Below are 15,279 nucleotides of genomic sequence, written 5' to 3'. Positions count from 1 at the left end.
AAGTAGGGAAGATACAAAAAAGTAAAGTAAGACTAATTAGATATTTTGTTTTTATGCCAAAAAAGAAAACGATTCAACCAAAAAAATACGACTCAACTTAGTTAAAACGGAAGTAGTGAGAACTATATAAATATGCATGTGCTTCTAGTTATGGTCTTTTGCCTACCTAAGCCTGTATAGAGAAAGCTTGTCTTACAAGAGCTCACTAAACCACAAACAACCACCTTGCTCTTCATGATTCAAAGCTTGTTTGTTATTTTGCATCTATGTCCTGTAATTCTTTTGTATCTATATCATGCCATGCAAATTTTACAGCTTCAATCTTGATGGAAACAAGCATGACCATGCATCAATCCTCCTAATCTTCCTCCCTATTGAAACTTTACATCCGGTCAATTGAAACTTTAGTTTCTCTAAGTTAGTGTTTCTATTTTGTTCTTCTTAAAAAAATTCATATGGGACGATAAGAGTTACTCCCTCCGTCCCAGATAATTCGACTCAGTATTCCATTTTGGACCGTCCCATATAATTTGTCCCACTTCACTTTTACCATTTTTGGTAGTGGACCTCATATTCCACTAACTCATTCATACTCACATTTTATTATAAAACTAATACTTTAAAAGTAGGACCCACATCTCACCAACTTTTTCAACTCACTTTCCATTGGATTTCTTAAAACCCGTGCCGGATCAAAGTGTCCCAAATTATCTGGAACGGAGAGAGTATTATTGAGCTTAAGTCAAGAGATCAAATAACAATGAAAAACTATCATGAACATTTTTTTAAAACTATGATCAATATTATCTCAAGGCAATTTAGGTATGAGACAACACTTTGAAAATTATAAAACTTGTGTGTTATTATGATTATAACTCTATGGTGTCTAAATAGTAATTTCCTTTCAATCGTCAACGCTTCGACTTTAAGGTGAAAGATTATTGTGTTTTTTTAACAAATGATTATCTCAAGAGTTAGTTATATCGATTTAGAAAGTCTTTACTATATAAATAAATTATTTAAACACTCTAGAAGGCTAACATATTTGTAACTACCCAAAAATTGTCCAAGGCCAATGCCCAAAATCAGAATGAGTGGACGGCTTATCACATTTGTTTCATTTGTTTATTTTATTTTCCTTGATTTAGTCACGTAGGCCATATTTACTCGAGTGACACATGAAAATAAATATACATGACCTAGTATATGATAATAATATGTTAATAAATACTCTCATCGAAGATGATATTAATTGCCACTGGCTAACAAACTATTCAGCCGTCTTGATGACTTTTACATGTATATCAATCTTTCTTTTAAGTAAGTATTTTATTTAAGACTAATCAATGAATTTCATGCAAGGCAAACAAGTATGAGCTGGTCCAAGTCACGATTAATTTATTGTTTTATTATTTGATTAGAAATTAATTAATTTCAAATAAAGTTGATAAATTCTAATTACTTACCTAACACATGTTTTTGTCAACAATATACACTAATTTTACATTTGCAACAGGAACTAACTAGTAGCATTTCAACAGTTTGTATTCATACATTACATTTCATTTCAGTTTGTAATCTAATTAAGATGAGTTTATCTGATAGATATTTTACACCTAAACTTGATTAAACACCACAATTCAAAATAAAGGAGAGAGAAAAAGTAGAAAGTTTACTTTAGTTTCAATTGTTCATTTTTTACAACATTATTTTCATCCAATTTAAGATTCACTTCCCAGAACTTATATGAATATAAGTTTTATATTTTTCTCATGTTAGTTATTCACGAATTTATATACGTGATAAACTAAGGAATTAAAATTTTAATTATTATAAATAGTAGTACTATAATGGGAAATTGGTCTCTAAAACTATGAACTTTGCCTAAAATTTGGTATTTCCCATGAACTTTGAAATTGGTACATAATATCACGAACTTTGCATTTTGTTTGGTATTTTCCGAACTCACTCAAATAAGATATTTTCATCAAAATCTTATTTAACATAGGTAACCGTGATATGTTTTATAATATTTGAAACCACTTTTTAAGTTCATAACATGTAGCATAAAAAGTCACGTTGAAAACCACGTTGATTTAATTGTGTCAAGTATGATAAAAGCCTCGTAAGTTAGTCAAATATAGTAATAAACATGCCGTGGGAAATACCAAACAAAATGCAAAGTTCATGATATTATATACCAATTTCAAAGTTCATGGGAAATACCAAATTTTAGGCAAAGTTCATGGTTTTAGAGACCAATTTCCCTACTATAATATAGTACTACCAATTTAAGCCCCACATGATTTATTTCATACCTGTACTAGTCATATTTTTAAAATATACTACCTCTATCCCTGAAAATTTGATACATATTACTATTTCGGTCCGTCCCTAAAAATTTGATACACTTCACTTTTACCATTTTTGGTAGTGGACCCCATATTCCACTAACTCATTCCTACTCACATTTTATTATAAAACTAATACTTTAAAAGTAGGACCCACATCCCACCAACTTTTTCAACTCACTTTCCATTACATTTCTTAAAACCCGTGTCGGGTCAAAGTGTAACAAATTTTAGGGGACGGAGGTAGTATATATTTAGAAATTGGACACGTTACGAATAACAAAAGATTCTTCCTTTCTGATTGGGGCATAATGTATAGATTTTTCTCTATTAAAAAGAAGAACAACAATTTCTCATTTATAATATTAAAAGGGCAATAAATAAGATAATCATTTATATATATTTTTTTAAAAAGTGCAAAAGTCACAAAAAGCAGTGGAAATTGAGGATCCTTCGCTAAAAAACCCAATTCCTCTGATAATCGCACAGCCACGTTTTAATGCGCCCCAGATTCTTCAGTTGCATAATCCTTACACCGGTAATTGTGCTTGTTAGCTAGATCGCTTTTGTTTATTATTTTTTTTATCAAGTTTTCTGCTGTTTGTGGTTGCAAATTGATTCAATTTTTGTTTTCTCGCCTGCGTGATTCCGTTTTCAGTTCGTGAGCAGTCTTAAATCGAAAATTACTGTGTGGATTCTGCTTGATTTCTCAGAATTTAGGGCCAAAAGAATTGTACAATCTACCTGAGAGAGCAAATACTTGATTTTTGGAACAGTGTTACATAAATTGAAGTGATATAATGATATCACTGTTAGTAGGGTTGTGATTTATCTCTTTCCTGAAGAGGAACAATTCAGGTGCAATCTGAATGTTTATATCTTTGGCAATTTAAAATAGTTTGACTGCTAAGCATGAAATAGTGAGTGTGTTGGTGCGTGTGATGATTTTTTTGGATTTTGATCTTTTGTTGGGTTTACTTAGTGTTTTAGGTTTAGCTTATCTTTTTCATTCAAAGTTGGATTTTGAATTCTATGATATCTGGTTGACTGAATCTATGTTTATCCAGAAATGCTGATTCACATCAGTTACAGTGGGATAAAATTGAAACAAGCAACATGGATTTTTTTTTCATTTATCTTTCTATTGGTTCTAGTATCTCACTGGCATTAGCCAGATTCGTGAATTATGATCATGGTTTATATTGTGAGTGTTCTTTACCTCTTTATATTGAGTATGGTGTAAATGATGGAAATCTTGCCAGAATTTTGAGTCCCACATGATCAAAACACATTTAGGGTTGATCGATGTTACTGTTTTGTTTCTGCTGCTATTCTTCCCGTTTTACTCCATCTATCTTCTAACTATTGTTTTCTGGTGGTTGTGTTGAGTTATCAAGAAAATGGATTATCGGCAGAAAAGATAGCAGTGAGAGTAGATTGAAGCTGAACAACCCTTTGTTTTTAAGCCAGAGGTGAAGGAGTTCTATGGGAGCTAGATTGAGTTCCAATGGTCATAAACTGGCCCACAGCGAGAGTATTGAGGGGTTGCAGAGTGAGGCATGTAAGAGACGAAGGACTTCCTCTTTCTTATGGGACGACAATCCCCGACTAATTCCCAGCCTTCCGGATGAGATATCAATTCAGATTCTTGCTAGACTCCCTAGAATTTCTCATTTCAATGCAAAGCTTGTTTCAAGAAGCTGGAAAGATGCTGTAACAAGTGGGGAAATTTATAAATTGAGAAAAGAACTCGGCACAACAGAGGAGTGGCTCTATGTTTTGACCAAGACTGATGGAAATAAGCTTATCTGGCATGCCCTAGATCCGGTGTCCCAGATATGGCAAAGGTTGCCCCTGATGCCAAACGTCCTTGCTGATGAAGGAATGAGATGGGGTCTTTCTGGCTTCCGGCTGTGGAACATGGTTGGTTCGAGTGTTATTGCAGATTCTATTAGAGGCTTGCTTGGCAGGAAACGCTCATTGGACCAGATTCCGTTTTGTGGATGTGCTATAGGAGCTGTTGATGACTGCCTCTACGTCTTGGGTGGATTCTCCCGAGCTTTGGTCATGAACAACGTCTGGCGTTACAATCCAATTATAAATGCTTGGAGCGAAGTGACTCCCATGTCCATTGGTAGAGCTTACTGCAAGACGGGTGTTTTAAACAACAAGCTTTATGTTGTTGGAGGTGTGACTCGTGGTCGTGTTACATTATCTCCCCTTCAATCTGCTGAGGTATTTGATCCTTGTTCAGGGACATGGTCCGAGATACCTAGCATGCCGTTTTCAAAGGCCCAGGTGCTACCAACAGCCTTCCTCGCTGATCTGCTCAAGCCCATCGCAACTGGAATGACTCCATACCGAGGGAAAATATATGTTCCTCAAAGCTTATACTGCTGGCCGTTCTTTGTTGATGTCGGAGGTGAGGTATACGACCCAGAGACAAATTCATGGACTGAGATGCCCATGGGCATGGGAGAGGGTTGGCCTGCGAGGCAGGCAGGAACCAAATTGAGTGTCATTGTTGACGAGGAATTATACGCGTTGGATCCATCGAGCTCTCGAGATAGCGCTAGAATCAAAGTGTATGATCAACAAGATGATGCCTGGAAAGTAATTGAAGGCGATATACCGATTCACGACCTCACTGATTCCGAATCTCCATATCTGCTTGCTGGTTTTCTGGGAAAGCTGCATGTGATCACCAAAGATAGAAGCAATAACATCTTAGTTATGCAAGCCGATAGGCGAAATATATTTCCTTCTGCACCTCCATTGTCATCAGCTTCTTTAGGTGAGTCCTTACGAGCATTTTCTGAGACCGTGTCGGCCTCATCAGAGAATCTCTGGCGAGTGATCGCCTCGAGGAATGCCGGAACTACAGAGCTGGTTAGCTGCCAGATCCTTGATGTCTAGCTAGCTCTACTAGTGTTTAATGGTGAATCTGTTTTCATAATCTGCTATAAAAAGTTAGTTAAGTTACTATACTATTTTGTACTACTTGAATATTAATCTCCTTAGCATAGTGAAAGCATATATCCTTTTGAGTTGTGTCCAACGTTATTGATATATCTTTTGTATTGATTGATGTTGATAAGTTCAATCTTGAACTTAGATGTAATATTCCAAGAACATCAAGATTCCATTTTTATTGAGATAACTGTAATATACATTACATCCTTATTTCCAGTCCCTTATTCCTATATTGTGTTACATAGTGAATGCAAAAGATAACAAACACAAAAGCAGTGCTTTATTGATGTTCTATTTTGGGTGTGCACACTAGAGAAGAAGGCTCCTCAGCCTGTCTGCAGCTTCGAGAATGTTCTCTCTGTGACCAAAAGCAGTGACCCTGATATACTCCTTCCCTGCTGGGCCAAATCCACTCCCAGGAACTGTTATAATGTGTGTTTTCTCAAGAATTTCATTGAACACATCCCATGAATTTGAGCCAGGGAAGTGCACCCAAAGATACGGCGCATTTACTCCTCCGTACGCCTTGAGTCCGAGCGATTCGAACGTCTCCAGCAGTATCTCTGCATTTGACTTGTAGTAGTCCACCAGCGACATAACAGCCTGAAAGAAGAAGATATGAGTGTTCAAGAAGTTGTTCCGACAAAATGACTCTTGGTGGCCGGAAACTCACCTTGAATCCTTCACTGGATAAGCTAGCTAGGCCACCAGCCTGCGCTATCCTTGAAGCTCCGTTGAAGCATGTGCAGACGATACGATTGAAGTCGTTGATGACAGGGAAACCGTTGGAATATAGCAGCTCCTTAGGCACGACGGTCCAGCCAAGACGAACGCCTGTGAATCCGGCTATCTTGGAGAATGATGAAACTTCTATGGCAACCTAGTCACATAAGCACACGAGTTTTAATCAGACTTGAGTTATGTAGGGAATATGAGTGTTTTGAGCAAAACTGATTTACCTTTTTGGCTCCAGGAATTTCGTAGATTGAACGAGGACTGCCGTCTGTTATATAAACAGCATAAGCTGAATCGTATACAATGATCGATCCATTCTCTTGAGCTAATTTCACGAGCTGTTCTAGCTGCTCCCACGATGCTGCATGGCCTGTGGGGTTGTTCGGGGAGCAGAAGAAGATGATGTCCGTTCGCGCAGTTTTAGAGAGGTCGGGGAAGAAATTGTTGTGGGGATCACATCTCATGTACTCAATATTCTGATACCTCCCTGATCCTTGCTCAACATCGCCCGTCTGCCCAATTATGACGCTTGAATCTATATATGCCTGCATCCACTCATGTTATAAGAAAACACATTTGTTGCAAAATAAGGTTGGTTTCAAATCATAAATTCATCCGTGTTGACTTAATGATACAGAATTTGGAAAAACAAACTCAACCAAGAATCAACAAATGATGAATCAGGGTATAACCGGAAAAATTGGATCTTGAACGGCAATGGACATGTTTGATCCAAAGAGCATCTGTGAGCAAACACAAGAAATGGGGGTGACATTTTAGCCAAGACTTGAGACCAATAAGGTTGATTTCACAAGAACAGAATAATATATGCATTCGGCTGGTACCTGCAGGCGAGAAATATCACATTGTGCACCATCGGATACAAATACTTCAGCACCTTGTATACCCATGTCTTTGTAAAATGTCTCTGCTATGGCTTTTCTTAGATCCTGCAATTTACTAGACTTAGAGTTCTCTTGGAGAAAATGAACTTCATATGACTTGTATGAAGATAACAGCTCTTAATAATAAGCAGTTTATAAGCATAAAAAGATGCATAGATCTGGTTGAAGTATCATAAATATTACCAAAGGAAAATCTCATCAGAAGATGCAAGTACTAATTAGCAAGAGAAAAAAATATCACCTTGCTCCCTTGCTCAGCTCCATATCCTCTGTAACCTGTACGTGTTGAAAGGCTGTATGCATACTAAAAACATAAAAATGTTTAGGAATATATAGACTAACTACATGATATAAATGAAATTTCATTATAATTTGTTGACAAAGGAAAATTTTGGTGTACAGATCCAAAAGTAACTGTTTAGATTGACTAACTTGATTAGTGTTAAGGAGAACAAACATGATGAACATTGAGCATATACAAAATCAGACAACACCCAACTTGAAGAATCATAAACTAAAAGGAATATTGAAGTTCTCAGTTTCAGAATATTTGCATTATTGGAAATGAAATGCAACATAATATCTTAACTCAGCATTTCAAATTAGAATGGTTCATCAGATTCCACGCAGTGCAGCACAAACTTGGCGATCTTTGAGTGTTAAGAATTTATTTAACTTACATTAGCCATGCTCGAAGCCACAACATCTGGTAATGGCTCAGTAGTGTCACCAATCCCAAGGCTGATGATTTTGGCATTAGGATACTTCTTAGCATGTTGAGCTTCCCTCTCAGATATCTGCAATGCAGGGTGGCATTAGTTTTCACAATTTCCAAACAGTTGCTGAAAGATTGAGGTTGATCATGGCAGAAAGTTGATTGTGCAATGCAACATGATCTGCTGGCAAAAATTAAAGAACTATAGGATGACTTTTTACTGTTAATTCTACTGAAATAGTCTGCTTTTGGTCACATCTAAAGATGGTTAAATTAATTATCACCATTAGAAAGACAGAAAGGAGTAAAGCTGGTGTGCACCAAAAGATTAAACTACCAACCTCAGGGAATAGATAGTTATACTGAAGCTTCTCCAATGTTGGATTACGAGAAACTTTTGTACGATAATCTTTAGCTGCATGGATAACATTAAATTCTCAGTAACTAACACTTTTGAATATGTTGTGTTTATCTAACAAAGATGCAATCACATACCATTTTTATTATCTTGTGTTGTGATGCTGCAATAAAAACAGAAGGGACAATTCATTATTATGGAAGCAATCATAAGACTCAATCATTCATGGTAAATAAGCTCAATCAAATACATTACCTAGCTCTAGGAGATAAAATGGTTTTGTAAGGCATGAAACTAAAAGCAAAACTCGTATACATGTTTTAGATTATATCCGCACTCTGGGATGTAATGTCAAAGTAGAGTCAGAAAAGTATAAATAAGCACATTGAGCTAGAGGAGCACGGGATATTTATACTCGTACAAATAACAATAGAGAGCTTGCTTGAGTCACTGTCAACTTGCATCCAGCATGATGTCAAAGCAGGTTTGTCCATAAACAACTCCTGTTATTTATTGCTTCTTTGGTATGTACATGTGTGAAAACCAATGTTGACACCATATGTCAGAATCCACGGTATTTAGATGCACACTTGTGTGAATCCAAGGGCTCACACAACCCTCATAGTCGATGGTCTCTTTTCTTCATAGTAGTTGTTGGATTGTTGCATCCATGTAATTTACAAAAGGTAGACTAAGACAGATGTAACCTTTTTTAAAGCCTCTAGTATTCTTGCCAAAGTTAATTGTTTCGTAGACTAGATATAGACATGGAAAGTGAAGATACACTTAATGTTGCATCGTGCCTTTGATGCTTCAACAATTCTCCATTTTTCCTTATTCTTTGTCTCCACAAGGAAAAACTTCCTGACCAGATACTCAATCGAGAAGGTCTTTTATTATTTTCAAGAACATCTAGATAACTGCAGAGCTCAACTTAACATGGATATGAGAGCGTTTCTTGCCTTTTTAGATAGATATATGAAACAATGAGGGTCCACAATGTTAAGAGAGATATTAAATCAACAATTCTCACCCCAAATAAATCACTGGTTACAAAGTTCAATATATGACAGGTTGATCAATGTAATGAGATAAGCAAGCCCAAGCCCCGACCCATCTCTAGACCTCATATCCTTAATAGAGCCCTTGTCTGAAAGTTTCTCTCCAGAGGGATCCTTTTAGGCAGGAAGGCCAAATATTGCCGCTACTCTAAATCCATTTGCCACAAAAGCAAAGGAAAAAATCGTCTTCATTTAGAAATAGTGAAATACAAAGAAAATTTTCCACTGCCTTTCATTCACACAGCAAGGGAAATAGGGAATACAACCAGACCTACTCTTATTACTCTCCATGCATTGAAGAGAAAAGTAGACAGCAATCTCAATAATTATTCAGATTCCTTTTTGGCGGCTTAGAGTTTCATCACTAGCAGGTTGGGCACAGTTAATGATCGGTCTGAATCAGCATATAGTCGAGAGTGACTTTTTTTCATCCAATTACAGAAATCAACCATACCTAGTTTTTCATTAATAAACTATTATGTGCTACAACTGCACAAACTGTATACTAGCATGTATTACTAAATATTTTTATGCTCAGGAATTTCACATCAAACTTCATTTAAGTTTCATCGTGTTCACCACCAGCTCTACGCTTACTAAGACCGTATGACCAGCAGCTTAGACAAGGTCACAATGCAATACAAAACCTAACATTTTCTACTCTTGACAAGGAGACCTCTTCAAAATTTATAATGTAAGAACTAATACATCTACTTTCTTGAATATTGACTAAGACGGGTAGAATCGAGAATGTCCCATACGAGACGCCCTAAAAAGTGACAACTAATCAAATGTAGATGAATCATTTTGGCAAAAGCCACAAAGAAAAGTAGTAGCAAGGCTGCTAGCAAGACTCATTATACACATCTGCAATCCCATGACATGACAACTACAGCAACTTATGCCTTCTAAGGTGGAATTGACATTTTGGAAAATAGGAAGTTTATTCTTTGTAGACCAAAACGTAGTGGCAGTGTGCAAAGCATAGACTTTTCTTTTTGCAGTTCTATTTATTCAACTAATTCCCCACACGAAATAAACAAAGGCTTAGGCGTTGAAGTTCATGAACAAATGGGTTCACATTGCTACTTAATTACACATGCCCATATAAAATTCTCAGAATTGGACTTTCAGTCTTGACCAAACAATTAAATTCATACAAAAAGACTGAGTTTGCCGTTCAATCTGCGGAAAAAATCATCAAAAAGGGACAAAATGCTTGCATGTACAACGGTTGAAAATGTATTCAAAGGCAATGGTTAGTTATGACGAAGATTTCACCTCTTACCTTTGAAATTGACTGCGGAAGAATGCCCTAATTCAGCTGTGTAAATTCTGGTGAAATGCTTGCGATTAAAAAAATGATGAAATTTTGAAAATTTGGGCAAATCTGCAGATTTTCCCTGAGTTGGAAGTAAACAGAGGCTGATTTAATTTAGCCGAGAGAGTAACAGTGTTGAGTTGATAATTTTATATAGTAAAGTTTTTATACATTTTTAATTTTCATGTGCAAATAGCTATGCTTTGAAATTTTTATGTATGTTAATGAAGTTGGCTGAATGTGCAGAAATTGAAATTATTTAGTACTAGGTTTAGTATCTCCATTATGGATAAATTGAACATGTTGTAAATATTTTCAATTGTGAAAAAAAATACTACCACTACTATCTTTCTACAACATCAACATTTGTTGTTGTGTTGCACATTACATCACCAGTTGTAAAACATGCAACAAAGTGCTTCACCATGAGAGTTAATACTAGTAGTATTTTAGATAGTCATTGATCAATATATCAATAATTTTTGTTGGAAAATGAAATGATGAAATTATTTTTAAATTAATTGATTTTAAGTGGACCATAACTATGTAGTAGCATACATGATATTAGACCATTAATCTGCATGCAAATAATCTTTGGGGAATATTATCCCAAATTTTATTAGGTCTTTTTCCAACTACTATATGTTAGTACTACTACTTCATTGAAAATAAGTTTCAAATGGAATATTCGAGATCACAACCTATTTCCGAGAAATAGGCTTAAAAGTATAAGTGGAGATGGAATTATAAGAATAAATAAATATATCACGCTACTGATTTTTCTCACATAAACATTAACAATATCTCAAACTATTTTTTGAGTTTTGGAAACTCCTTTCTCGAAAAATAAAATGGATCAGTGACCATACAATAAATATAGCAAGAGAATGCTTGCACGTATTAGAAAATAAGATAGAAGTTCTAATAATACACTATTGTCTATTGATATGCTTGGTGATGACTGAGAGATGTCAATAATTATTAATTACGTGATATACTTCCAACTATTTATTTTAGCAGTGTGTCTAATCATTTTCCATTCAAGAATTGTGTCACAACTGATTACGTAAATCATATACGGAGTAGTAATTAAAATGTATATCTATCTCCATTACAAACTAAACCATCAACCCATATTATTATGATTATAATCCTTGACTTTAATTTCATGCATGCATTTATATTTTAATTACAAATAAAACCTTGCTTTTATTGTGACACCGGAAAATTATTTTCAGTCATTCGATTATGAAGACTATGTTGAATTTATCTCTTTGTGTTCGGTTTGCAAGATTGTATCCGGGATTAAATTTATAGTGTGTTTAGTTCATGAGATTCAACCCCACAACTCAATCCTAGATGAATAATCATGGGATAATTAATCATAACTAACCCCCTATGACTAAAATAATTTCACAACTCAATCCTAGATTGTATCTTTGGTACTCCCCCCGTCCCAGATAATTCGATCCAGTATTCCATTTCAGACCGTTCAACATAATTTGTCTCATTTCACTTTTACCATTTTTGGTATTGAACCTCATATTCCACTAACTAATTTATACTCACATTTTATTATAAAACTAATACTTTAAAAGTAGGACCCACATCCCACCAACTTATTCAACTCACTTTTCATTAGATTTCTTAAAACCCGTGCCGGGTCAAAGTATCTCAAATTATCTGGGACAAAGAGAGTATTATTTTATCTTGGAAACCAAACACTACATTATTAGATGAGTGTACCATCAGTATTAGAATCCCATGAAAGACAAATTTGCATTTAAGAGCTTTAATTTTGTGGAGTATAAATTTCCAAACACTACATTATTAGATGAGTGTACCATCAGTATTAGAATCCCATGAAAGACAAATTTGCATTTAAGAGCTTTAATTTTGTGGAGTATAATTTATTTCATCATTTTCATTGTACTAATAGTAGACAAGTGGAGTACTCTTTTATTCGTTTGGGATTATGCCATAATTAGTTCATTCTACACTTGTTTCATTTTTCTTATCTCCATGCAGTAGCAATTTTAAATCTTTTAGAATATTATGTCGAAGAATTATCTTTGCATGCTGTTTCTTGGAAGCACATGGTGTAAACAAGTCAACACTACTAAATTAAAGGAGTACTAAAACAAATAGAGAAATAGGCTGAAGATTCTAAGCAATTCATTTTATTATCAAAACTATCAAATTTTCTGCATTGCCTTTTACACGATTTTAAAAGAACTAAATCGAATATAACATATGCATTGAACTAAAATGAAATTTTGAACGATAAAATTAATTAATGATAAAGACTTTTTTTTTGCATAATTGATGAGGAAAAATCTCAGACAACACATATTTTCCCAAAAAATAATGCGAATCTAACTTCCAAGAAAATGGCATGTGACATGACATCCACGAAATTTCCAAGCACATGTGGTTGAAGAGTTTATTGTAATATACTAGGAAAAAAACATTTTAATTTAAGTTTTTATAATAAATTAAAAAACGAATACAAAGAAACAATATATAAAAAATGAGAAAACATAAATAAAAAAAAAGTGTCTATTAATTGAGGATGGGAAGGGAAATTTTTCAGAGAGTTATTTTGAAAGTTTGGACTTTGGGTGATGGATTGGGAAAATACACACAAGACATTTGGATTTTCTATTTATATTTTTATATCTAAAATTATTTGTCATTTTGCCTATATCCATTCTTGTAATAGAAATAATAATTTGAGTTGGACAGTCACCTGCTTTTAATAGAGAACAATTACTTAAAAATTTATGTTTGAAATTTTGGGTTATGAAATTCAATTGTATGTGTATATGGATTAAAATTTTGATTTGATCATAATTATCTCTTAAATTTATTTATCTTAAATATATTGATTCGTTTGTGTATTTAATGTTCTTCAAAAGCTATTTTAGATAAATATTATGCTACATATGTTATGCAAGCTGTGAATACTGTTTTTCCGTTTAGTCCATGTTGAGTGCTATTTATTTTATTTTATACACATTTTATTTTAAAATCACAGCTTTGAAAGTTATTGTTAACATTATTAATTTTTAATTGTGTAAAAAATGTTTTATTTTGTTATTTTATTCATTTATTTAAAGTTCTAAACTTATAGAGAAAATAACAAATCTAGCTTTTATTTTTATTTTTTTTGAGAAACAAATAGTAACAATTTTAAGATTTTAAAATAAAAATAAGTGTATGAATTAAAATAAATAATATTAAAGTGAACTAAATGAGAATGATATTCATAAATGATGGTCAACGTTTCGCAATTATTTTATTTAACATACTTTATTTATCACCAATGACTTTCTCATTCATTGTTCACAAAAGAAAAATAAAAAAAAGACAAGTAATGTGTGATAGCAAATCACTCGCAATCTATTAAAATGAGATATTTACTTTGAGTAGTAGAATGTAATAATATAAATAATTGAGACTTGAGAGCACTCCATCATTTGCTTCAATCAATTGAATCATCTTATTCTTCAAACTATTAATTCTATATTTTATAATTTTTATGTGAAATCTATATGTTATCACAATAATCACCCACATAATATAGTTCAGCATTCGTACGGAAGTCGGAAAACTCATAATTTGTTACTCCTTATAATATAAATTATAAGTGATTGAGATTCGTTTCATATTAAATAATTAATTACAATTAATTCTTTCATTATCTATATTGACAATTTTGTTTGTTTGTCTGTTTTTCGTCTTCTTCTTTTTGTGTATTTTGGAATGTTGTGAAAAAACTATAGAAACGGAGAAATGCGGCAGTTGGGTTTTAATCATACAATAAATTTTTATATATTTTTTTGTTAGGCCAATGTTGGATAAGAGTTGTTACAATTTACAAAACATAATTAAGTTTCTACTTATTTATACATTTAAAATGGGGATAGCATGTATCTACTCATTTTATAAAAATTAAACGCCCTCACAAAACAAGTACTCCACTGGGCCTTAGTAGTGGTCAAACATCGATACAGCCCATTGGGCCTTAGTCAATAGTAATTTAAGGCCCAATTATTTTTTTTAAGAAAAAAAGCAAAATCCTACTCCACTTACTATAATAATTTTATATTGATTTTTAATACCCTGAATTCAATATATATTTCCTTTGTTAGAATTTCGCGATTTTGGGCATTCCAAGTCACAGCTTTGATTTTAAGCTACCACGTCGCCCAGTCCTAATTAACTAATTAATCCTCAATCTCTACTAAAATCATGATAATTATAAATTCTTAATAAAACGGCTAAATTTTTATAATTAACACTACCAAATTACGTAACCCAGATTCATAAATTGCATAATTCTAACCTACCCAATCAACTAAACAAAATTTCTAAATTAGACAATTTAATTTCCTAAATATACAAAGTAAATTAAAAATCAGGCCAATAGCAAAAAAGATAACATTAAAATTAACGATGAAGTAAATAAAAAAAAGAAAAACGGACAAAATCAATCTTTGGTAACCGCCTCCATCCAAACTGTCACGCAGCAAGGCCCCGACTCAGTCCCCATATGAGCCGGCAAGCCGCACCATCACAGGCGCGGTTGTGAATGCTCTTAATAAATTTTCATTTCAGTGATAATAATTTTAATTATGCAGTAAATAATTTTTTTAAAATTTTAATAAAATCAATATTACTAGTATTAATTAAAACAAATAGTAAAGGCTAAAATAGTGGAAGAGAGAGAGAGAGAAAATGTTGTGCATGGTTTTAAATTTTCTGGTTAGCTTAATGACGACGCCGTTTCCCGCGCTATATATGTCATTGTCGCCTCTCTCATGCATAACCGCCTCTCTCTCTCTCTCTTCCAATTCT

General features: G+C 33.7%; 2 protein-coding genes across 7 annotated transcripts; one reads left to right on the top strand and one right to left on the bottom strand.

The window, feature by feature from the left end:
* Positions 1 to 2,746: 2,746 nt before the first annotated feature.
* On the top strand, positions 2,747 to 5,540 carry LOC125213414 (Galactose oxidase/kelch repeat superfamily protein). Of its 2 annotated transcripts, none has more exons than XM_048113948.2 (2): positions 2,747 to 2,889; positions 3,749 to 5,540. In XM_048113948.2, the coding sequence occupies exon 2, from the start codon at positions 3,837 to 3,839 to the stop codon at positions 5,265 to 5,267; it is 1,431 nt and encodes a 476-aa protein (XP_047969905.1). In that variant the 5' UTR covers positions 2,747 to 2,889; positions 3,749 to 3,836; the 3' UTR covers positions 5,268 to 5,540. The 2 variants fall into 2 exon arrangements, with proteins under 2 accessions (XP_047969905.1, XP_047969906.1); XM_048113949.2 differs by having other exon boundaries at positions 2,755 to 2,889; positions 3,741 to 5,540.
* Positions 5,475 to 10,541, bottom strand: LOC125213415 (aminotransferase ALD1, chloroplastic-like). 5 transcript variants are annotated; one of them, XM_089067978.1, is made up of 10 exons: positions 10,387 to 10,541; positions 8,175 to 8,200; positions 8,021 to 8,094; positions 7,645 to 7,761; positions 7,206 to 7,257; positions 6,905 to 7,009; positions 6,752 to 6,802; positions 6,284 to 6,604; positions 5,998 to 6,204; positions 5,475 to 5,927 (listed from the first exon to the last, which is right to left on the bottom strand). In XM_089067978.1, exons 2-10 carry the CDS (start codon positions 8,175 to 8,177, stop codon positions 5,634 to 5,636), a joined length of 1,224 nt encoding a protein of 407 aa, XP_088924104.1. In that variant the 5' UTR covers positions 8,178 to 8,200; positions 10,387 to 10,541; the 3' UTR covers positions 5,475 to 5,633. The 5 variants fall into 5 exon arrangements, with proteins under 5 accessions (XP_088924104.1, XP_088924103.1, XP_088924105.1 ...); XM_089067977.1 differs by lacking the exon at positions 10,387 to 10,541 and adding an exon at positions 8,459 to 10,340; XM_089067979.1 differs by lacking the exon at positions 10,387 to 10,541 and adding an exon at positions 9,071 to 10,339.
* Between the last annotated feature and the right edge of the window lie 4,738 nt (positions 10,542 to 15,279).

This window comes from Salvia hispanica, chromosome 3, assembly GCF_029641045.1.
Source record: "Salvia hispanica isolate PSC_SH4W2 chromosome 3, Shi_PSC_v1, whole genome shotgun sequence".
Classification (NCBI taxonomy): Eukaryota; Viridiplantae; Streptophyta; class Magnoliopsida; order Lamiales; family Lamiaceae; genus Salvia; species Salvia hispanica.
Note: the sequence above shows the minus strand (reverse complement) of the source record. Positions and strands in the feature narration are given on the sequence as shown.